This window comes from Musa acuminata, chromosome BXJ3-1 (genome assembly GCF_036884655.1).
Source record: "Musa acuminata AAA Group cultivar baxijiao chromosome BXJ3-1, Cavendish_Baxijiao_AAA, whole genome shotgun sequence".
NCBI classification, from domain to species: Eukaryota; Viridiplantae; Streptophyta; class Magnoliopsida; order Zingiberales; family Musaceae; genus Musa; species Musa acuminata.
In genome coordinates, this window is record NC_088349.1 from 8,237,710 (window position 1) to 8,260,796 (window position 23,087).

The 23,087-nt window shown below is 38.2% G+C and overlaps 4 protein-coding genes across 14 annotated transcripts; 2 read left to right on the plus strand and 2 right to left on the minus strand.

The window, feature by feature from the left end:
• Positions 1-3,843: 3,843 nt before the first annotated feature.
• Positions 3,844-8,376, minus strand: LOC103993869 (transcription factor PHYTOCHROME INTERACTING FACTOR-LIKE 15). 5 transcript variants are annotated; one of them, XM_009414096.3, is made up of 8 exons: positions 7,808-8,376; positions 6,814-6,975; positions 5,458-6,658; positions 5,265-5,366; positions 5,085-5,150; positions 4,931-4,996; positions 4,387-4,860; positions 3,844-4,281 (listed from the first exon to the last, which is right to left on the minus strand). In XM_009414096.3, exons 2-8 carry the CDS (start codon positions 6,879-6,881, stop codon positions 4,261-4,263), a joined length of 1,998 nt encoding a protein of 665 aa, XP_009412371.2. In that variant the 5' UTR covers positions 6,882-6,975; positions 7,808-8,376; the 3' UTR covers positions 3,844-4,260. The 5 variants fall into 5 exon arrangements, with proteins under 5 accessions (XP_009412371.2, XP_009412387.2, XP_009412363.2 ...); XM_009414112.3 differs by lacking the exon at positions 7,808-8,376 and adding an exon at positions 7,343-7,789 and having other exon boundaries at positions 5,458-6,632; XM_009414088.3 differs by lacking the exon at positions 7,808-8,376 and adding an exon at positions 7,343-7,789.
• A 1,440-nt stretch (positions 8,377-9,816) lies between these two features.
• Positions 9,817-10,534, plus strand: LOC103993862 (uncharacterized). Its single transcript, XM_009414075.3, has 2 exons — positions 9,817-10,224; positions 10,316-10,534. Exons 1-2 carry the CDS (start codon positions 9,907-9,909, stop codon positions 10,397-10,399), a joined length of 402 nt encoding a protein of 133 aa, XP_009412350.2. The 5' UTR covers positions 9,817-9,906; the 3' UTR covers positions 10,400-10,534.
• A 3,201-nt stretch (positions 10,535-13,735) lies between these two features.
• LOC103993846 (protein S-acyltransferase 18) lies at positions 13,736-16,760 on the plus strand. Its single transcript, XM_009414050.3, has 9 exons — positions 13,736-13,905; positions 13,984-14,097; positions 14,172-14,501; positions 14,585-14,653; positions 14,728-14,799; positions 14,882-15,010; positions 15,105-15,185; positions 16,010-16,174; positions 16,260-16,760. Exons 1-9 carry the CDS (start codon positions 13,864-13,866, stop codon positions 16,758-16,760), a joined length of 1,503 nt encoding a protein of 500 aa, XP_009412325.2. The 5' UTR covers positions 13,736-13,863.
• LOC135628125 (pentatricopeptide repeat-containing protein At1g09900-like) lies at positions 15,828-22,713 on the minus strand. Of its 7 annotated transcripts, none has more exons than XM_065134596.1 (4): positions 22,471-22,713; positions 18,647-22,234; positions 17,117-18,256; positions 15,828-17,026 (listed from the first exon to the last, which is right to left on the minus strand). In XM_065134596.1, the coding sequence occupies exon 2, from the start codon at positions 22,189-22,191 to the stop codon at positions 19,975-19,977; it is 2,217 nt and encodes a 738-aa protein (XP_064990668.1). In that variant the 5' UTR covers positions 22,192-22,234; positions 22,471-22,713; the 3' UTR covers positions 15,828-17,026; positions 17,117-18,256; positions 18,647-19,974. The 7 variants fall into 7 exon arrangements, with proteins under 7 accessions (XP_064990668.1, XP_064990665.1, XP_064990664.1 ...); XM_065134593.1 differs by having other exon boundaries at positions 18,647-22,373; XM_065134592.1 differs by having other exon boundaries at positions 17,117-17,379; positions 17,667-18,256; positions 18,647-22,713.
• Between the last annotated feature and the right edge of the window lie 374 nt (positions 22,714-23,087).

Consider the following 23,087-nt stretch of genomic DNA (forward strand, 5'->3'; position numbering starts at 1 on the left):
TAAATTAAAGGGCTAAAATTAAAGTATTCCAAGAGTTAGTCTTAAACCAAATATAATAAAGGACTAGATAAATCATACTCTTCGAATTAATATCACATAAGCTTTGAAGGTAGGGAACATATTTCTCATAAATAAGCTTTAACATAAATAAAATGATCTAATGTTCTTGGTCTTAGATATTGAAATAATGGTCGAGCATATTGTACAATAAAGGTGATGGCGCTTAAGGTGGTGATTGTTGATGTACTACGTTGACGATCAATGACTGATGTGGTTACTCCTTTTGATTGTAGTGCTATTACTATGATAACGATGATATTGCTACATTGAAGATGAAGGAGATGGATAGTGGAAAGGAAGGAATAGAAAGAAGATATGGTAGAGCTTGATTCTCTCTTCACTTGTGCCACTCACCTAAGATTCTTGGTAGCTATAAACACTCAATTATTTATTCATTCATTTATTCTAAAATTTTATTTTTGGTAGGGGTACAACGTTTTTATAAGGATGAATGTCTCATTTGATGAGTGACACATGTCCTCTTCTAGAATAGAAGTGAATAGGGATCCCTAGGATGAAAACAAAAGTTTGCCTAGGATGAGTGTCACATACGTTCTTCTAGAAGAGTCATGAGAAGGGATCAATGGGATGATGACACATGTCCGCCATAGCATAAATGCCAGGAAGAGAGGGTTACAAATTCGTAGGATAGAGACATGTATCTACTCCAATATCCTCTACCATGTGTACTTTAAAATGTGTGCATGACATCCCTTTTGATGATCCCATATAAGCCTAAGCTCAAAGCATAACACAAATATGTTTTATGCCAAAATCATACTATAATTTTAAAAAAATAAAATATATCTAAGATGTGACTTCCATGAGCATTTAGGTTCATATGGCTCTCATGTAGTGATTTGGAGCTCTTCATATCCTCTTGAACCGTCGTAATGATATAGTGATACTATGATCTCCATCAACTCTCTTGGTTGAACAATTTTTACATTTGATAAATGAAAATTGAGAAACTACTCTAGAAGGTCGGGGTCTGTCAGTCACAGCTTTTCTTCTAAAGTCCATGTGTCCTCGAGGTTGGATTGTTCATACTATTGTTTTAAATATCTGTGCTCCTGACTAATGGGAGGGTGTATAATACTTTTATAAGGATGTATGTCCCTTGGTTGAGTGGCATATACCCCTTCTAGAAAAAAAATGGGTAGGGATCAATAGAATTGAGATAAGTATATACTCTTGGAAGAGTGTCATATGTCTCTTTCTATAAGAGTAGTATATAGGGATTCATAGAATGAAAACAAGTGTCTACTCTTGCATAAATACCACATACCCCCTCATATAAGAGAGGGGATTAGGGATTCATATGATGAAGATATGTGTCCATTTCAATATCCCCTACCACGTTTACTTTAAAATATATGCATGACATCTCCTTTCATGACTCCATATAAGTCTAAGTCCAAAGCTTAATACAAATGTGTCACATGCTCATATCCTACTATAATCTAATAAAAAAATAAAATATATGTAAGATGGATCCTTTATGAACATTTAGGCTTATATGACTTCAATATAGTAATTCGGATCTTTTGGTGCTTCTTGAACCACCATAAAAATATGACGATACTCTAATCTCCATCAATTATTAAACTATTTTTAATTTATATATTTTTTAATAAAACATGAGTGAGAGGAGGTAAGATAACAATTTTATTTATATATTCAACCACGTTAGTGATGATTATAAAAATATTACATATAAGTGTTACAGTAAATTATTTAATTTATTTTTTCTAATAAATAAAAAGGATGGGTTTCCACATGAATCACTTCTCCATCATCAAAGATTGACATTTCACATAGATGACCACTTAAGATTAATTTGAATCCGACATGAATGGTACAAGAGCCTTTTTAATACCTTAGTATGATAAAGTCGATTAATGATGATTAAGATGATAACTGACCCATTGACATTAGAAATTGTAATTAAGAGAGTCCAATCGACAATAAACATATAATATAAGTTCACCTACCGCGATGAAACATGATTCATGAGTCACCAATGTGCATGAAGATATATTTTTGCTCTCATATGACATTGGATGATTAGCCTCTAAATAGCTAGTTTTTATTATAAGAAATAATAAGAGGATAACATAGGATTCACTAGCTTACATCCTTGTCTAAAGTTACTATCATTAGACCAAAATTTTAGATATAAAAATTATAGAATAATATTTGAACTCTAAAAAAATACGTGGGATATGATTTTAGACTTCAGTATGTTTTTGTATATTATTATCAGACTAATATTTTAGATATAAAAAATTTATTGGATGAAATTTTAAACCCTTCAGTTTTAGAAAGTGAATTAGCTGATATATTATTACAAAACTAATATTTTAGATATTTAATAATCAGATGAGCTCTTTAGTAAATGATTTTAGAACACCACCACTGGATTAATACTTCATGTATAAAATTTACAGATCTCGAACCCTTAAGTGAATTGACTATCAAATAGATATAATTACAAGTATTATAACTCTTTCATTCATCCATTATCACAGGGTGTTCATTATAATATACTATCATAAATAATGATCTTGTATTACCAGACTCATTTACAAAGATTCAAGATTCAAAACCTCATTCAATATATTTTTATATTTTAATTATTTTATACCTTAAATATTGATTCAATCGTTCGTCGCTTTTGCATGCTTGTACAGAGACATGACAGTTTGTTTTGCCTTGGTTTTGTGTGTTTTTGCTTGTAAAAATACATATTTGAACATGTTGCAGTGATACAATGCGACCGCTCACCGCACCGAACTAAAAAACCTTAAAATGGCTCCATTTTCGTGTGTCGCATGCTGTTTTCTGCAGTTCGCTACAGCACCCAAAACGTCAGTCATCTCAGCACCCTGAAATGCCCCGGGTGGCATAGGGCTGGATGGAGCTTCGATATATTGTAGGGTATTAAAAAATCTTCACAAGTTCGCACATTAACTTGACAGAAACTTACCTTCACGCCCGACATCCGATGAGCAATTGTTTGTGAACTTGCAACTGTTCGTTGTACCTTCTAAAGTCCTTGTTTGTGAATGAATTTGAAACCTCATTCGACAGGGTTCTAGAGTCAAGAATGTTATCTTCGTTACTTTGCTTTTAAAAAAAAAAGACATAAGAAAAAATAATTTCTTTCTTTTATTTTATATACCAAAAATTAAAAGATTTATCATAGCATTCCATACTTTATTGCATTCTTTTGGCTTTTTTGCAATATGTTCATAAAACTATCGTTTTGCTTTTTATGAGGTAAGAAATGTTTAGTCTAAAAAGTAGTATTTCCAATTTGAAAATTAAAAAAATAATAATTTGTTACAGTGATGTTAAAGGAGACCTAAGAATTCTCTTAATTTAACTAAAGATATTAATTTGCAAAATCAATGATGGCAAAAAATAATTAGTAGAGTCAACCTTAAAAAAAAAAAATTCTCCGACAACAACAAAATCTTAACTTTCTGCAGACAGTATGGAAACAAGAAGTGCAACTCAAAAAATAAAAAATCAAAATATGGGGCTTTTCTCATGCACTTGTTAGATCACAAAAAAACACATGTACCACTTCAACCAGAGGCTCTTCTTCACTTCTTCACTGCACAAATCCTAAATCCCTATTCCTTAGTAGTTTCTTTGTAACACTCGTTTGATCTCCCCCTCCACTTTGCAGCACTTCAAAAGCCACCAACATGACTGTCACTCATAACTAAACAATTTACCACCCTAAACAGTAACTCAAGAACAAATGCAAGGATATGAGACCGAAAAAATAAGTTACTGCTACCAGATAAATAATGCAGTCATTTATTTACACAAGAAATACTTGAAGGTCACAAAAAAAGAAAAAGACTTTTCGGTACACGAAAGTTATTTCTTGCATACATCTATTAACTGCGAGTGTCACATGGTCAGACTAATCACGGATCAGCTCTTTGATGTGTAAGAACTTGCACATTTTACGCACCAACATTCCATCAGAAATCTCAACTGGCTAATTACTGAAACCTGTCAACCACAGCTTCAAAAACTAGATGTATGTTCATAAATCATTCAGTTTTGGGTATTTGTTCAAAATTTCTTAAAGGTATTTACAATCCCGTACGCCGTGACGCGGTTGGATCGTCAACGACAGGCACATGGTGTTCGGCCACTCCTCTATGCCAATTCAGATCATCAAAAGCATTCTTTTGTAGCCTGGAAGGAACAAGGAAAACCAACCATTTATGAGAAGCTAAGGCGGCAGCAAAAGTTACAGAGAACAACTAAATGAAGAAACTGGTGCAGCAGAAACTCAAGAACCTCAGTGGATGCCTGAATTTGTGGTTCTTCTGTACTTGTTCTCGGCTCTACATTCGAGTTCCGTTGCTGCTGATCTCCAGTACCTGTAGTAGCAGGATCTGGGTGTGCCACAACAGCCATGGTTCCTGGTACCTGATCGGCCACAGAGTTCATGGAAAACCCAGGCAGTGTGCCAAATGGTGGTGGCCCTGGTATTACAACCGGGATTCCGTGTCCTTGGATTCCGTACATCTGAGGGCTTACAGGTCCAGGCATCCCTCTCAAGTTCAACTGCCCTGAATTTGGAGTGCAAGGGAATTGTGGTGCATGCACTGGTGGAATTCGGATCATCGGACAGCCTGGGGCTACCCCAATGCCTGCACCCATTCCTACACCTACTGGTGGGAAAGGAGCCATGGTTGGTGCACGAATATGTGGCATTGCAAGAGGAAACATCATTGGTGGCATATATAACCCATTTCCCATCGACATTATCTGATTCATACATAAACTTTACTGCAAGGACAAACCAAATCTACAAGATCAATATGATCAGAGTATTTACCTGAACTTGCAGCTGGAGTGTTTTAAGATACTCGATGGCCTCTTCGAGCATCGAAGCTTTGTCCACCTTCAACAAAGTTTAGCTCTAAATTGAATAACAAAGCTGATTTTTCTAACAACATCGATAACACCGACAGAACCAGAACAAATACTACCTTATTACAATTGGGTATAAGCTCTTGCAGTGCACGCATTTTCTCATTTATCCTGTTCCTCCGCCTCTGTGAAAGAAGGAATCACATGCAGTCAGGCACAAAGCAGCTTAGACAAACAAATGCTTGGGAGTTCAGATAGCATATTTTAATAGCCGAGACAGTATGTTAAAAACGGCTTACCCTTTCTGATAAATTATGAACTTCTGCAGCACGACTTCTCTTTGTTCTTGCAACCCGTCCATTTGCTGGTCTCCTTGTGCCCACTGACTCATCTTGGAGATCCTACATGCAAGTACTTATGACATTTTAGATACAGAAACCTATAATGAACCTGATTTAGATGAAATTTCATGTGACAACATCTCTGACTTACATCACTGTGGTAATCCGATTCGTCTCCTTCATATTCTTTTCTCTTCTCCATGTGTCTAGGTTCATTAGATGCTGCTCCAGTAAGATTTCGTGAGCAAATGGAAGAAGAAGCCACAACTGCATCAGGATCCTTTCGAGTGTCATTCCTACACAAGGCCATACTTGCTGCCAAGCTTGAGCTTGGGACATTATCAGGCAGTTTGGTACATTCATCAGTTTTGTTGTTGTTCTTCGAAGCTATATCTAGACAAATTGCATCCGGCTGTGCAACCAAGCCTCCTTCTCGTAGAGCCTTCATGACTGGTCCCAGGTCCAGCTTATGTGAATCCAAGGCTGAAAGCTTCGACACCCTGCTAATATCCTTAACACCATTAGTGCTTGCGATCGGTGCTGAGGTGATAGGATTGCTTCTTGAGACATTGTTGACCTTCTCAGTGCTTCTCAATCCACCAACATTCTGGAGACTAACCTTGGCAAGTGCAGCAGGTCTTGCGAAATGGGAGAAGTTCATCAGACTCGCTGTACTGTTTGGCTGCTGCTGCTTGGAACTCGCAACACCCTGATTCTGCAACCTTCTGTCCACCATATCGCCACAACGATCTTCTTCTTGAGCTACATTACTACCGCTAGCACCATTGTCGACCACTGTTGACTTCGAATTCGGAACTGAACTCTGGCACTGCTGTGGCAGCTGAAACAAGTGGCCGGTCCTGGTTCTTGCTGACTCTGAACACCCTACCGGTGCCTTGGAAGCATGCTGATTTTCCACGTTGCCCGAGTTTCTAACGTCCACACCTGAGCTGGCACATCGACTGGCTGCAACCGTATTCCTGTGAGCTGAAACAGGGTTCAGATCGAATGCTGTGAACTCGTTCATGAACTCAGCACAATAATCGTTCTCGAGAGTCTCGCTTGCCAAAACTTCATCGATCGGATAATTGATCCACGGAACCATATCGTCATCATCACCACCACGGGCACTCACTCCGGAATGCCCTGAAGGAGCAAAATCATCTACTGCCCGATCTACTTCACTAAAATGAGCAACTTTTGAACTGGCACTTCCCCTACTATCCTTCTCTTGAAGCCCACCATACTGGGAGAAGGCACTTGGAAAGGAGCTCTTCCTAGGCCTACTGGACTTGCACTGCATCACAATCTGGCCATTCTCCCACACTAGCTCAGAGAATTCATCGTCAGGTCTTCAGTAGAAATCCAGGAAACAACAGGTAAGACATCATCTAATGATTTGCATGAACGAGTAAACAGGCATAACAGAGTGTCCAATTTGCGAGAGAAGACCAGGATGGAAAAGAGCAAGTCATGAAACAAGACAAGCGCAGTAAGGTAGACTTACATAGAGAAGAAATCAGATGAGCCATTTGCCATCTTTGGTTGCGAGATATCCTGTTTCGGCCTCATCATCCTTCAATGGATTTCAGATCTCACAAAGATTCGAGCTAGCAAATGATGGTTCAGCTTCGCATGCATCTAATGAGAATAGATCCCCAGAGATTTCCTGCATCCGCGCAGAGATTTTGCAGCCAAAGATCCAACCTTTGTCAGTAGAAAAGAAGAAAGATCCAATTTTTATCTCAACCAAAAGACCAGAGAGAGAGAGAGAGAGAGAGAGAGAGAGAGATGACCTATACATCTGCAACTTCCTCACAAAATCGCCCAAAACATTCAAGAAAGGCATCCAGAAAAATCACATAAAAGAACACCAACTTGTCATAAAGCGAACAAAAATCTTCATCCAGACAAAGAAAAAAAAGAAAGAGCAACTGCTACAGTCGAGTTAAAACCCTCGATTCAACTCTTGAGAAAACACCTAAAAAGGACAGCTTCTTTCACGCAAAAACTGGGGGAACGGAATCGAAAGCCACCTTGCCGAGCTAGGTTCCCGAAGAAAATTCCTCCTAAATGCTCTCATAAGTCCCTCTCCCGGCTTCCGAGTGCTCGGCAGACAGATCCGGATCAGAAGACCACGACGGCAGAGCACAAAGGCAAAAGATCTGCTCTTTTTTACTCATCCACGTCGTGATTTGTGTACCCAATTTAGCAGGAACAGTTCTGGAGGGACCAAACGCAGTTCACATCCCAAGGCCACAAATCGTTCGTTCCTTGTGAGTAAAGGTTTCTAGAACAAAAGATGAGGTCTACTGTTTCCTAAATACAACAAGCATAGCAGTGGTAGGAGATGAGATTTTTAAGGCGTCTGGGTTAAATCCTCGTATCAAACATCAATCTCTGGAAATTCGAGAGTAAGATGTAGACATTCGGATATGATGAATACTTTAGCAGAGAGATTCGGCGAAAATCTTATGATCTGATAGAAAAAAATCTCATACCACAAAGGAAAAGGAGAGGCGTGATGGGGACGCGGTGTCGTGTTTCTACCTCCACCAGCTCCAAGCTCCCAGCTCGGAGGATAGAGTGCAATATGAATCTCCAATGGCGTGTGGTGGGGCTTTTGTCATGCCAATGGCATTCAAGCAAGATTAGGCAGCAGATCCACTTCCGTTTATATACGAAGCCTTAAACTAATCCCTTCTCCAGTTCCAACTGCTGGATTCCTGGAGCCCCGCCCCGCTCGCTGCTTCCTGTGCCGTCGTACCATGCGACTCCTGAAGCACACTGTCGACTGACATCTGCCACCTCGCTAAAAAATTGGCAACTTCGCTACAGCAGTCGTCTCGCTAGATCAGCAAGCGCCTGCACATAAAAGGGAAACTTTTCGTTCTCGAACAGCGTGTGGATTCGCTTATGAACACTAGTTTGTTCCTTTCTTCCTTCCCTCTCCTTCGTGAGCGTGGCAGTGGCTTCGGCACACCTGAGACATCAGCTCAGACCGTGAAATTACCAGTGACAGGGAAAGAAGAGAAGACCTCTCATCCGATACTTGTTTGTACTTTGAATCTCGTGAATTTTAGTGATCAAAAGTGTACGTTACCCTATCTTTTGACTGTACCTACAACATCTTAACCTCTAAGATAAGAATAAGATTGCTCATGGTGTGTCTATGAATGATAAAACCTAATGTATATGTTTTGATTTTTTTTCTATTCTTATCGATATAGGTTTATTTTTATTTTTATTTATTTTCAGTAGGACTTTTATTATACTTACTACATCGACATCAATTCATTAAAAAAGATTTTCAAACCCTCTCATTTTTCGACGTTTCGGAGTCATCTGGATAATTCTTATACTCCAAAAAGTATGATGTAGCTTGTATTTTTTTTTAATAAAATATTATTATAAAAGATTAAACCTATCAAGATGTGAGTTAAACTCAACATACATGAGAGATTATTCTTAATCTCATTTTTAATATTAATCATGTAAATATTCTCTTAAGAAAAGCTACATCAGTCTTAGATTTGATGTGAATTTTGGTAGGATGGCTACCCCTCACCTTTTTCTCCATTGTGGATAGCTGATTCATGTACAAGGATTCATTAAAAATTTCCCAAATCCTAAGGACTAAAATACAATTTATTCGAGAAGTTAAAGTGTATTCCACAATCACACCATATGCAAACATGCTTTTGCATCTATGCCCTCCAAAAGACGAGATATGTGTATAAGTGCATGCCTCCCAAACAGGCCTAAATGCCTTTGATTTATTCCTTGACATATGAGTCTTAATATATTGGAGATATTAATATATATATATATATATATATATATATATAATGGAATCTAGGAAATTATTTATTTATTCCATCAAATCATTAGATATGGGAAATAAAGAGATACATAAAATATACATAGCCACTCCCCAACCTACATTGTCGTGGGGTGCGGTGTTCATCCCCCGTCGCACAATGCCCGCCTCCATACCGCATCTGTCCCCCTCTGCAGGCAACCGGTGGGACACCTAAGCGACCCACGGCGGCGTGTCATCACGTGATCTTCACGTGGACCGCTGGCACAGCTGTCGTGCAACAGCGGCTGCCTATCGTGATTGGGACGGCCGTCGTCGGTAGCCGCGCGACGCAAGGGGCTCTCTCGGGCATAACGACAAACACAAGTCCGACAGCACGCAATGGTGGGCTCGCGCACTCTGGCATCGCGTCGAGCCCCTCGCAGGGGCGTCGTTGTGGCGACTCCACGGGGCGGCGAGCACGGCACGGCACGGCCATCCAAACGAGCTCGGATGCGCTTGTCATGTTAAGCTCCTGCTCTTCCATTCAGATAAGCCCGTTTGTACACGTCCAACACGGTCGCCATCCCGCGCCGCTACGATCATCGGATGCACCGAGGGCTCGATCACGATCGATCTGTAGATGCGTGGAAGTGATTTCCACCTCACGATCAATCTGATTTGGACTGAAGAGTTCATCCAACAAGATGAGGTGGGGTCCAGGGAAGCGTACAAAGGGCAAAGTCGTCAGCTCGGGCCTGCAGGCCTCGGAAAACCCAAGCCCGCTAAGTGCTCGTCCGAATGTCCCAAAAGGAAACAAAGCAGAGAACAGTTGGCATGCGATGCATGGGACCGAAAGATTGCGAGGGAAAGAGACGCGTCTCTCCCCGGCTGTCTCAACGCACCGCACACAACGCAGCCACCGCCTCTCGTGTCGTCTATATATACGCATCGAACAGTGGTCGCCTCCTTCCTCGTACGTCGACTGCTCGCCATCTTCCTCGGTGTCTGCCCCCGTGTTGGTCATCGATGGCGAACCAAGGAACAGCCAGATGCATAGAGATTCTTCTCGCCATCATCCTTCCTCCGCTCGGCGTCTTCCTCAAGTTCGGCTGCAAGGTCCGCTATCGATCACCGTCTTCCTCTCCTCTTTCTCCTCCCTCGTGATCACCCAGTTGACGAACATGCATTATTCTTGTCATCGCTACAGGTGGAGTTTTGGATCTGCCTGTTGCTCACCCTCTTCGGCTACCTGCCGGGGATCATCTACGCCGTCTACGCCATCACCAAGTGAATGACTCGTGGGAAGACATGCTCGCTCGAGACAAGATTCCCCGTGAATGATTCGTCACCATGTTTCTCGTTGCTGCGATGTGTAATAAAAGTTGGCACCTGTTGAACTTCCTACTTCTCAAGAACACATTCTTTCTTTAATCGAAACTGGTAATTGTTGGATGCAATTCTTTGATCTGTACACTGTTCATCTGATTCTGAAAAGAATCGGATGCGATGCCTGCAATCTTCTATGTCCTAATGCATCGAGCATGCACTAGGGAAAACAGCACAGCTTTGCCATTGTTGTTCTTCGCAGAACTCGTGTAGCTCACTTTGGAGCCACATATGATCATTCATTCATGCGATCATTCAGTGAGATCCAATACGCATATGATCATTCATTCATTCATTCTGACATTATATTATAGATTGTACATACAACAGACTAGACTGAGAAACCACATGAGAGTGACATGAACGCTATTGAGAGAATCTAACGAGATCCTCTCCACTCCATAGTTAGTTGCATGAGATAATGACATTCGGTTGACATATTTGGACATCTAATAAAAAGATTTTTATAAATAAATTAAAAAATTAGGATTTGATTGCCCCATAAATATCTTTTTTCTCTTAAAAAAGTTGTCTTTTTTTTCTCTTAAAAACTATATCTTCTCTCTTTACCTTTTTAATGATTCAATTAATATAAAACCTATATCGGTTTAAAATAAATTATATTAAATAATTTACTGATATATATCTATTTTACTTCATGTGGAAATTGAAAGCATATCCTTCTAATGTTTTATCACCCAAAAACGATGTATCTCAGGACCTACCTTTTGTAGACCAAAATTTTTCCATAAGTTTATCATCTATTTAGAAACTCAAATATTAAGAAACAGTATAAGGATCCATCATATTTTAGTAAAAAAAAAAGAGAAAAATAGGAAAATAATAAATTATTCAAATGCCAAATAAATAAAAATATATATCTAAAATAGAAAAAAGTAACATAAATGTCTATCTAGGTGCAATGCAAAGACTTATAAAAAATTTAAATGGTTTTGACTAGTCCTTGTATTAGATACATAGTTTTTAATCTTACCCTAAAAATAGTGTATTTGATAGCAAGGCTTGCCTTTTATGGAACAAATTTTTACCATAAATTTTTTTAACTATTTAGAAGTTTAAATATTAAAAAATAATTTGATGAAAATAAAAAAATAAAGAAAATAAAAACAAGACAAAATATTTAAATAGTGAATAATATAAAAACATCATAAAAAATCTATAAAATAGAAAAAAATGACACAAATATTCATCTGATTTTACTCAAAGTTTCATAAAAAATTTACAGTATTTTAACTAGTCCTTATATCAGATATAAGGACTTTAAAAAAATAATAATATATTTGATATAAGGATTTTTTTATTTTCACCAAAATATAATGGATCCTTGCAAATATTTTTTAGCTTATTTGAGCATATAAATAGGTGGCAAGGGTAAAAATTTGGCCTACAAAAGATAGACCCGAGTATTAGATACATTATCTTTGTGGTGAGATTAAAAATACTACATCTAATATAATAACCGATCAAAATGTTACAAGATTTTCATGAAACATTTGAATGGCACCAAGATTGACATTTATGACACCTTTTATATTTTATTGATTTTTTAAATATATTTTTCTGATATTATCATCATTTGAACCGTTTTCATTTCTTCATTTTTTTAAAAATTTTCATAAAAATATGATACATCCATACAATGTTTTTTAACATTTGATCTTCTAAATAGGTGAAAATATATCCCAAAAATTTTGTTAACAAAATCCAAGCCTTTGTATATATATATTTTTTAATGTGTAATTAATAATAATAATAATATTATTATTATTATTAATTACTTTATTATCAAATTTTTTTAAGAAATTATTGATTATCTTTACTATATTTATTATTTACTATATTTTAAAAATGTATATTTGTTATCTTTTGGTAATATAAAATGATATATTGAGTAAATTATTTAATATAATTTATTTTTGACATTAATATTATATATGATATTTTTTGGATAAATTTATTTTTTTAAGTGTTATAATCAATAAATAAATTATTTTTAAAAACTTAAAATAAAAAAAATAATTGCCATATAGAACTTCCAAATTTATTTTTATGCTTTTAAAACATTTTTACAAATTATTTAATATTTATATTTATTTAGATAAAATATATAATTAATTATAATTGGATTACTCTTGACTTTATTGTTAAAAAAATTTAGTTTTAGATTTATTATTTATTATTTTAATAATTTAACATAGTTTATATATTAATATATTATTTTTAATAATATAAATTGATATATATCAGTAAATTATTTAATATAATTTATTTTGAACGTATCTATGTTTTAGATTGATTAAATAGGTTCATGATTCATTAGAAAGGTGGAAAGAGAAGATACAATCATTAAGGGAAAAAGATAAAAGTTGTTAGAGGATTACTTTTACTATTTTGAAAAATTAGGGTTGAAATTTCTTAAACTATGAATTTTTTTCGAGAATTCATATAATATCTTATATATTTCTAAATTTTGATGATAAAAAACCAGACAAAACTTTGTTATTAATTTCTTGAGAGAAAATGTAAAGGAGATTACTCAACACGATTTGTGCTCGATTGGGATTGTCTTCCTTCAAATAAGTAAATAAAATTTAATTATATAAATCTTATGTTTATTATTTAGATTTTTTGATATTATTAAGGTTGATAAAGTATTTTTAAAATTTTGGAGTGAACGTAAAGATAAGTTTCAATTTTCCTTCGATTAGGAAGAAGATTAGTCTCAAAGTTGATACATACATACATACATATATACATATATACACATATATGTATATACACACACATATATATATATATATAAATACATACATATATAAATACATACATATATACATATATATATATACATATTCATATATATATATATATACATATACATATATATATATATTTATTTATTTATTGCCCCTACCACGAACAATTAATTGGATAGACGGAACATTTGGCCGCGGTTAGGAGCGTGTTAACGAATCGGATAAGACGGGCACATAGAGAAAACACCAAGCACGACAACCTACGCAATAAGCCGACCAAGAACGCGATGCGATCAGCCGTGGATGTGAAATCGACGGTTCGGATCATCTGATGTCCCTGTTGGGTTCGCTGCGGTGGGGTGCCTCTAAAGCATTTCCCTCCTCCTGTTAAATGATTTGGATTGGTTATGTGGCACAAAATTACCTGACGGTAACGGGAGGCAGCCGAACCCAGCTTTCGAATTTGAAATCTCTCACCAAGTCGACCGTTGCCTGCAAAGCATGAAAACTACACAGAGCAGAAGGTGGGGAACAAGAGACAGACCTCTTCTGGTCGACGACGACGACGACGACTTCTCGAGATCAATCAAGCATGAGGCGCCACGGTTGGCAACTCCCTCTCCATCCTCTCCAGGTCTCCCACCCTCTCCCACTCCCCTGTAATTCTCCATTTCGTTCAAGTGATTCACGTAACAGTGTCGATATGATGCAGTTTGTGGGAATGGCTGTGTTCTGTTTCCTGGTGATCTCCTTCTTCGTTTTCCTCGGACCTTTTCTAGGGAACAGAATTCTCAAGAACACGATCCTGACGCTCTTCTTCTTCGCGGTGAGAGATCAGTCCCAGCTCCGATTCGGCCTTGTTCTTGAGCAATCCAAAGCGGTACTATCCTTCTGTTGCAGGCATTGTCGGTAGCGATCCTATACACGAGGTGCACTGCCATCGATCCATCGGACAGGACGGCCGCCAAGAAACGGAGGCGAAGCAAGTCCGCTGGCCTGCCGAAGCTGAACTACAGGTTCATGTTGTGGCAGGTGGTGGTGAGGTTCTTCAGGAAGGTAGAAGGCAGGATCCTCAGGCGCTGCATAAGGAGGAAGTACTTGGATCCATGGCACCCGAACGTCCAAATGCAGCCCCTCCTCTCCTTTCCTCTCGTATTCCTCGAAGACGCCGCCACAATGCCCGATCGGAAGGACGACGACATCACATTCTGCACTCTCTGTGACTTGGAGGTTCACTTTGGCAAAAAGCAACCCTTTCTTGGTCCTCTGTTTGAAACCATCTCTCTCATCCATGACGTCTCTTCATTTTGCAGGTGAAGAAGCACAGCAAGCATTGCCGGAGCTGTGACAGGTGCGTCGACGGATTCGATCACCATTGCAGGGTGAGGAGCTCACAAGCCATCCTGATTCAAATGACCCACTTGTGTCTCTCTACCAACACATTGCTTTCTTGCAGTGGCTCAACAACTGTATCGGAAGAAAGAACTACACCACCTTCATCCTCCTCATGCTTCTCACATTGTTAATGGTAGGTACAGCTACGAATCATGTATGTGAGCTTCATCAGTCTGCATTCTCAACTGTTGTTCATGCAATTGTCTATTCTGCAGCTCATCATAGAGGGCGGAACTGCGTTTGTGGTCTTCGTTCGCTGCTTCACCAACGGAAAGGAGATCGCCAGCGAATCGAAAGAGATTCTCCATGCTGAGATTCCCAAAGGAGTTCTTGCAGCAATATCAGTTATTTCCTACGAGTCTCTTGAACTGTTTTGGATCTCCCTCGAAACAAAGATGTTAGTGTGTTCTAATAATTATGAACTTCCTGTTTCTGCAGATGTTTCTGGCGCTACTGACGGCATATAGCACAGCAGCATTGGGGCAGCTATTTTTCTTTCATGTAGTTCTCATCAGAAAGGTAATCTATCATTGAGAATCAAAGAAGAACTCTTTCTTATTTCATAACCCTAAGCTGCATACTGAATCTTGCCTGCATTGTCATCATACTAGAAATTGCATAAAATGAAACAATCTCAGTGATTATTAGATCAGTTTTGATATCTTTTATTATCATATTTTTTTGGGTGAACCACAAAAATTTTAACACAATGGTGCTTTCGAGTCATTGGAACAAACAATTTCACACTTGAGACAGTTCTACTTGAGAAATTGTGCTAGAAGAAAACATCATAGGATGGTGAATTGCATAAAATAAAACATTCTTAATGATTATTATTGATTAATAGATCAGTTTTGACATCTTTTATTATTATCTTTTTGGGTGAACCACATAATTCATTTTGGATTTGAATTAAATTACACAGGTAGGATATGCTAAAGGATACATTCAATGACAATCATTAATGTTATAAGATTGTTTAAGCATAAAATTAGTTAATTTTTTTATATAAATTGTGATGATTATTTCTCCTCAACAAATATTCATAACCTTGTTGCTTATCAACTAAATCTATCGTAAAAGACCTTATAAAGTTGTTTGCCCAAAAGATAATGTGGAGAGATGTACAGTATTGCTTACACAATAACTTCTGGCTAGATGGGAACTAAATTCGGGAAGTTGATAGAAAAGGTTTGACATAAATAAGAATATAAAGCAGGCATGAAGATAATTTCAAACCTTAAAAGTAAGTCGAACCACAAGTGATAAAGAAAATGAAATCCGCTAGACTTGCTTCTGGATTTTGCTAATTTGTGTAATATCTGTTTTAACTATGACTGCAGGGAATGAGAACATACGATTACATCCTGGCAATGAGAGAACAAAGCCAGTCGGTTGATCCATTTGATGAGTTGTATTCATCTTCGGATGAAAGTGATGACTTAGACTCACCAGAAAGACCCACTCTGCTGTCTCGGTTCCGATGTCACAAATCTGAAAAGAGCCAAGTAAGATCACCACATGCCTGATTTTTCTGTAGCTAGGAGACTATCTTCATGTGACTTGAAAGGAGAAATTTCCATCTACTCGCAGAGCACCCAAAGATTATCGATAAGAATCGAAAAAGATTCAGACTCCTCAACTCCAAACAAGAAGACAGAATTCCACATCGACCCGTGGAAACTGATCAAAATGAGCAAGGAGAAGACACTGATGGCAGCTGAGAGAGCAAGGGAGAGAATGAGACAGAAATTGACACCCATGGTAGCGACTGGACTGTCCATATCACCACTGAAACCACTGCCGCTGGAGATGAAACAGGGACCATTGATGAACCCAGACGCGAAGAAGGTGATCCTTAGAGACACGACACCTGTTGTCCCGAGGGGGTGGTTTCCAAGTTCACCAAGCAGACGTCTCTCCAGCCCCAGGCGGAGATTCTCAGGGTCTCCTTCTCCAAGGCCTCAAAAGTACAGGAGCAGCTTCGATCCAAAACTGACAGAGGTTTCAAGGGAACTTGAGACATACATTTCCAAGCAGGTGCTGTGCTCTGTTCTTAAACAGGGTGAGGATGATGAGTCTTCTCCGAGATAGCTTGAAGCTACTCAATGTTCACCTTGCTTCCACTGGCTTCCCGCCACCTCTTATTTTACCTTTTCTCATCCTTTGAGAAAGGTTGACTTCAATTCAATTTCAATTAATTCATGTGTAGAAGATATGCCATAGTCAAGTCATCCCAAATTAGTAGCATAGTATGCATATTGAAAAATGTGTTTGTTGTCCATTCGTACCTTGGGTGATGTTGACTTCCACCCTTCATATGTTTTATGCTTCTTCATCAGAGGCATGATTTCATATCCCTGGAAATAAACTGATTAACAGTGAATAACTTTTTGATTACACAATGCTTGTAAAAGAAGAGGCTTCACAACTTTGTGGGAGAATGTAACCTTAACTGGAGGACCTGAATCAGTCAGGAAGCGTAGCTGTCACAGAACCTGTTCATGATCAGTAACTTTCGTCTTCAGTCATAGACAACTCAAACCTCAAGTGAGGGAGAGACGGCAATCTAATAGTAGAAAATTATCTCCAACTTGTGTACACAGTCCATTGAAGAAGGAGCAGCTTGCATCAAATTGCTAATCTGATTCCCTTCTAATGGTGAAACAAATATTGCAGCTTGTATGAGCAAAGGAGATAGTCAACCCAGCCACTACAGAGATGGGATTGTCCAAAGCGGACATTGTCAGTCATATTCGCATAATTACTGGAACAATTTATGGCAAAATCATAGTACAAGGACTTCTTTCTCTACTTTCACTGGTTACAAGTATCTTTCAGTAGAATTTGTGATGTTTAACTCAAAGAACCTCATCCATCATATGGTACCAGAAAAGGAAATAAAACAATCTCATTATACAATCCATAAGTTTGCATCTACCTAAAGGCTTAGAGGTCCTAGAAAGCAAAATGCAATCTTCTGTTTGGAATCTGCTTTACCTGGGGGACATACTGATAGATGAGCTGACAGCGCCTGAAAGCCAGCAAATTTACTCTCTTTTTTCTTGGAAGAACATGAAGATTTAGGAGAGCTTTCATTTTCTTTCACCTCATCCAGAAGACCAATTTTCTGCAATTGTTACAGGCAATTGAATAGCTCATTTTGATCATCAATAATTGAGATGTCATCACCTTCTAGTAGAGTTGCAACTGAGTCACATACGATTAAACCTGTCACATTCGCTTCTGGAGATTATGAAATAGAAAATGAATCAACCAAATCTTTCACGTATCTATTAAAGAATGAATCGTTATGCTGCACATAACCGCATGTGGAAGTGTCTAAATAGCTTCCCATGAACAATCAAAGCTGCCATTGCCACATCTCCAAGCTTCTTTTTCGTCAAATGCTGAACTAAACCAGCCATATAAGTGCTATTTATTGTACAAACAAGTCGAACAACAACGATTGTTAAATTCAAGAGGCAGTGTGACTCCAGTTCTCGTCTAGATAGGGCTCTACACATCCAGTCAGGAAGTCAAAAACCTGAATCAGTAAGGTATCATGGGAATTACCATATCTTTGCTCCCTGCATGAAGAACATGGAAGAAATGAATGATCTTTACAACATCAATTTTACTCAAATTGAAAATTTTGTGCATGACCAGTAGCACAATAATTAGTTCAACCAGCGCATGATCACAGAATTTGCTGGAACAAAGCTATAACATTTTCCTTGTATTAAAGGCAACTAAGACATGCCAAATGGAAAATGGAAGACAAGTCCCAAAAAGTAAGCACCCTGATGTTTTTTTTAAAGAAAAAGCATTCATTACTTGCAGAGGAATATTACAGAACAATGATGAGAGAGGCTCATCAGAAGTCCAAAAAGAAGGTAACCGACAAGTTCTGCACAAGTTAAGGTTCCTGAAAAGAAAGCTAAGTTAAGGTTCCTGAAAAGAAAGCTAACTTAAACTACCTGCAACCTTTAGCAATGCTCTGCTATGTTAGAGACAATAGCTTTCAGGTGCCAATGAGTGCCCTTGACCCCATTAACAAAATTAACCATGTCAGTTGCATCTGTGCAGCCCAAAATTTTAGACATGTTCGCCTACTCTGCAGACTTCAGCCCTTCAGATATTGCTAGACCTTCAGCCTCCAAGGCAGTATGAGATTTACAGTGAGCGTAAACAGCCACCTTTACTGAGTTGGTAGAGTCTTCGACTATAAATTAAATACCTGCATCAGGACAGAGTGAGAGATCCATCACATTCCAGAGTGAGGTCATGTTCCCTACAGGTGCAGAGACTGATACTGTCATTCTGCCTATTGTTCTGCTCAGAACTAAGGTTGGAAGGCCTGGCCTCGTGGTGACAATGTTTGGCTTCATTCTTGTTCAACCAAAGAGTCCACAATCCAATAGAGATGAGGCTGAGAATCCATTTGGAATTAGGTTTGTCAAAACCTCTGCTTTCTTCCAGCCAGGTCCTTGATTCCAAAACTCAAAAAATTGATGGTGGAGGCCAAACTTAAACTGGAGTTCATCCCAAAAGGTTTGAGGAAAGAAGCATTTAAAGAAGATATGATTAGGTGAGCCAATCTAGAGCTTACAAATAGGGCATCCATCAGTCTGAGTGATGATTATGATGCAACCGACCAAAAGTTGGAAGCCTATTCCAACACACCGCAACATAGCCTGTTCTAGTACCTGATGAATTATGAGGCCATATGAATTAACCATTTTTCAGCCACATTGCCATACTAAAAAATCCCACAAATCATAAGGCTAAAGGATGCTGCAATATCTGGGTTTCAGTGAAGCATCATCAGAGTTCAGCACTCTCACTTTGCAACTTTTGATATTGACAGGAAATCACAAATGAAAATCTGATTTCAAACTCGAATAAGGTCGCATGCAGAATTGCAGATTATATATCACTCGAGAATGACATATTTTGTCATGGTAGTCATAATTCTCTCTTAAGAACGTTTCCCATATAGGTTTGAGCTACAGAGCACCAATTAAAATCAATACGGCACAATGAGAATTTGACATCTAGTGATCAACTATGGGTTTATCACCAGCCCCCCAAAATTGATGACAAGTTCCCAGCCAGAGTAACCCCAATCTTCAAAAAGAAGTTTGAGAGACATATTTGCCATCCAATATCAAAGAGTTCCTCATGGTCAAGTAAAATTCCAATTTGAAGTTGCAGTTCGGCTCATGGAAATCAAAGAGCAATCTTTCAAAACTGCCTAGACTTGAAAAGAATTCAGAAGAGGAAAGTATATGCTATAGGGCACTATTCATCTCAAAGCCATGTGATTGCCAAAATCTTCCAGCCCCTCAGCTAATATTTTGCTCACTTTGTCATCACCAAGAGCTTTAAATACATCATCATTTTCATTCCTCCCATCTTTATTATTATTTCCAACAAGCAAAACATGGGTCTCAGCATCTGGGACCCACCCTTTATCAAGCATTGTGTCCAAAAAGTTACAGGCCTCATGCTTGTGTCCCTCTTTCATGAGACTATATATTACTGCGTTACACATTGTGGGACTTAGTAGTCCACATTTCTTGATCAGGCTATCTAAACTATGCATGACCAAATGCAATTGCGAACATCTTGCCAGTCTAACCACGAGTAGCTCAAGTGTTTCAGAGTTAGGAATAAAGCTCTCATGAACCATTTGGTTGAACAAAATTGCAGCCTCTCTCATCATAAACTTGGAACACAAGCTATGAATGAGAATGCAGTATGTCTTCACATCCAATGCACATCCTTCAACCAAAATCTGGGAAAGGAATGTTAAGATATCTTTTTCCTTGTTCAAATCTAAGAGACCAAGCAATATTATGGAAATTGTGACTGAATTAGAAGATGAGCCATTAAAAACAGCGAGAGAACGCACTTTGATGGCTTCCTGCACCTTTCCATTGTGACAGATGCCTTGAATTAATTCACTTAGTGCATTACTAGTAAGCAAATCACCTTTACCAATAATGTGGTAAAATACCTCAGCAGATTCTTGGATCTTCTTCACAACACACAAACCCTCAATCAACTGCGAGCATGACTCTGAATCTAAAGAGAGGTCATACAAACAGGACAGTCTAAAGATACTTAAAGCATTCTCATATGCACCGATCTTACAGTACCCAGTTATAATAGCAGAATAAATAGTTCCATCAACCACAAAAGAAGAAGAAGAAGAAGAAATAATCATTCTTCCCATAACTTGAAATGCTTTTCTGACAAGCCCTTCCTCACAAAGTCCTTTTATAAGAATATACCACGATAAAACATTAGTCAAACCCCCTTCAGCTATTTTCTTCAAGTAAACAGTTGCCTCCTGATATCTGCTGACATTGCAGAAACCTTTGAGCAAGGTGTTGTAAGGCTCGATTTCCAAAACTCGCCCTTCATCCAGGAAGCTCATGGCTTCAGTGAACTTCCCAATGTTGCAGAAACCATCCACAATATCCATGTACATATTAGTTAAAGGAGCAAGGCCTGAGTTTGTGATTTTACGAATAAGTTCTACAGCACTCTCTATTTGTTGATTGGCAGACAAACAATTAATCAGATAGCTATACAAATGTAAATCCAGATTGCCACCTGCATCTTCCCTAATTCTAAGCAACTTAATGACTTCTTTGAATCTGTTGATGCTGCAAAGAAGAGGTATAATACTATTATAGAAATCAAAATGTGGAGAGATTTGTAGATCCAGCATCTGATTCAATAACTCAACTGCTTTGTCTGCTCGTTCACTAGTGTAAAGAGCTTTAATGAGTATCTCAAATGTCTGGCTGTTTGGAAAGCACTGCTTCTTATCCATCCTATGAAACTGGGTTAGCGCTAAGTCCAAGCACCCAATGTCACATAAACCCTTTATTAAGTGATTCAATGTTTCAACATCTGGAAGAATCCCTGCTTTGACCATTTCCTTATAGACAAACATCAACGAGCAAAAATTTCCACCCTGTGAAGCAAAAGCATCTAATAATGTGTTGCATGTTGAGACTGATAACCTGTGTTTTGCCAAATTTGAAATTTTGAAAACCTGTAAAGCTTCTACAGGCCTATAATTTTTACAAAATGCATGGATCAAGTAATCAAAGGTCTGTTCTATATTTTGAAGTTGTAAATTAACCATCTCGTTCAAAAGAACCTCCATTTCTTCCTGATCTCCCACCATTCCCAACTTAAAAATCATATGGGCATAAGTCTCAGCTGTCTGCTGGAACCTTTTCTGCCTCGAAGCCCACTTAAACACCTTAAGAGCCAAGGTCACATCAGATGTAGAATCCAAGACATGAACAAGTCTGTCGGGATGAAGCCGATTCTTAAGCACCTGTACCGCAGATACAAACTCAGCAGAATCTGGAGCGTCTTTGTCATCTTTGGGAGGACCCTGAACAAGTGCCGCACTTGCAATTGTGTAAGAACGATAATTTAGGGAGACCCAGATGGGAAGATGCCTCCGAATAACGAAGATTGGAGACTTTGCTGTCATTTCATCGAACAAGTGAAGGGCAAGAATTCCGTTCCCGTCGAGCCTACCGCAAAAGAGAATTGACCACCAGGTAAAGATGAATTACAACTTATCGCGCATAAAATATCAATCGCGACCGTAGGTGGAAGCAGCAGAACATGTCATAACAAGAATTCCCACCAATCCCCGCATAAAAGATTAAGCTGGAAAGAGAAATCTCGAAGCGCATGATGGACTATTACAAAGGCCATTACCAATTGATTCACACACGAAAGAACAGGAGGCAAGAAATCGGCTGACCTTGAACTGGAACGAACATTGGCATCGTGCTATGCCGTAAAGATTAAGACGTGACATGGATCTCGGGAAACCGATCGAGTCGAAAGGATCGGCGTCGGGGGAGGCGATCGATATGGTAGGATTTATGGTGGGGCGCCTCTTTTGTGGGCCTGAAACCCACAGGAGACGAGGAGGGAAGGGGAGATGCGAGCAACGCTTCGAGATCGCGACGCGTCGGTTTTCGCTTGTTTTCACTTTGACCCGCTGTTCGAGTCACCCCGACGCCTGTGGGTGTTTTTGTTCTCGATGATGATGATGATGATGATGATGATGATGATGATGATGATGATGATGATGATGATGATGATGATGATGATGATGATGATGATGATAATAATAATAATAATAATAATAATAATAATAATAATAATAATGACGATGATAAGAGAAAATTTATTTTCTTATATTTTGATGGGTTAATTATAGATTATATCTCTGTATTTAAGAAAAAAAATATTTAATTTTATTAATAAAAATACCACACATCATAAATCAAAATGAAGCAGAATTAACACGCGATAAATATTACGATATTTTTTATTATTAGAGTCGATAAAATAAAAAAAAATTAAATATTT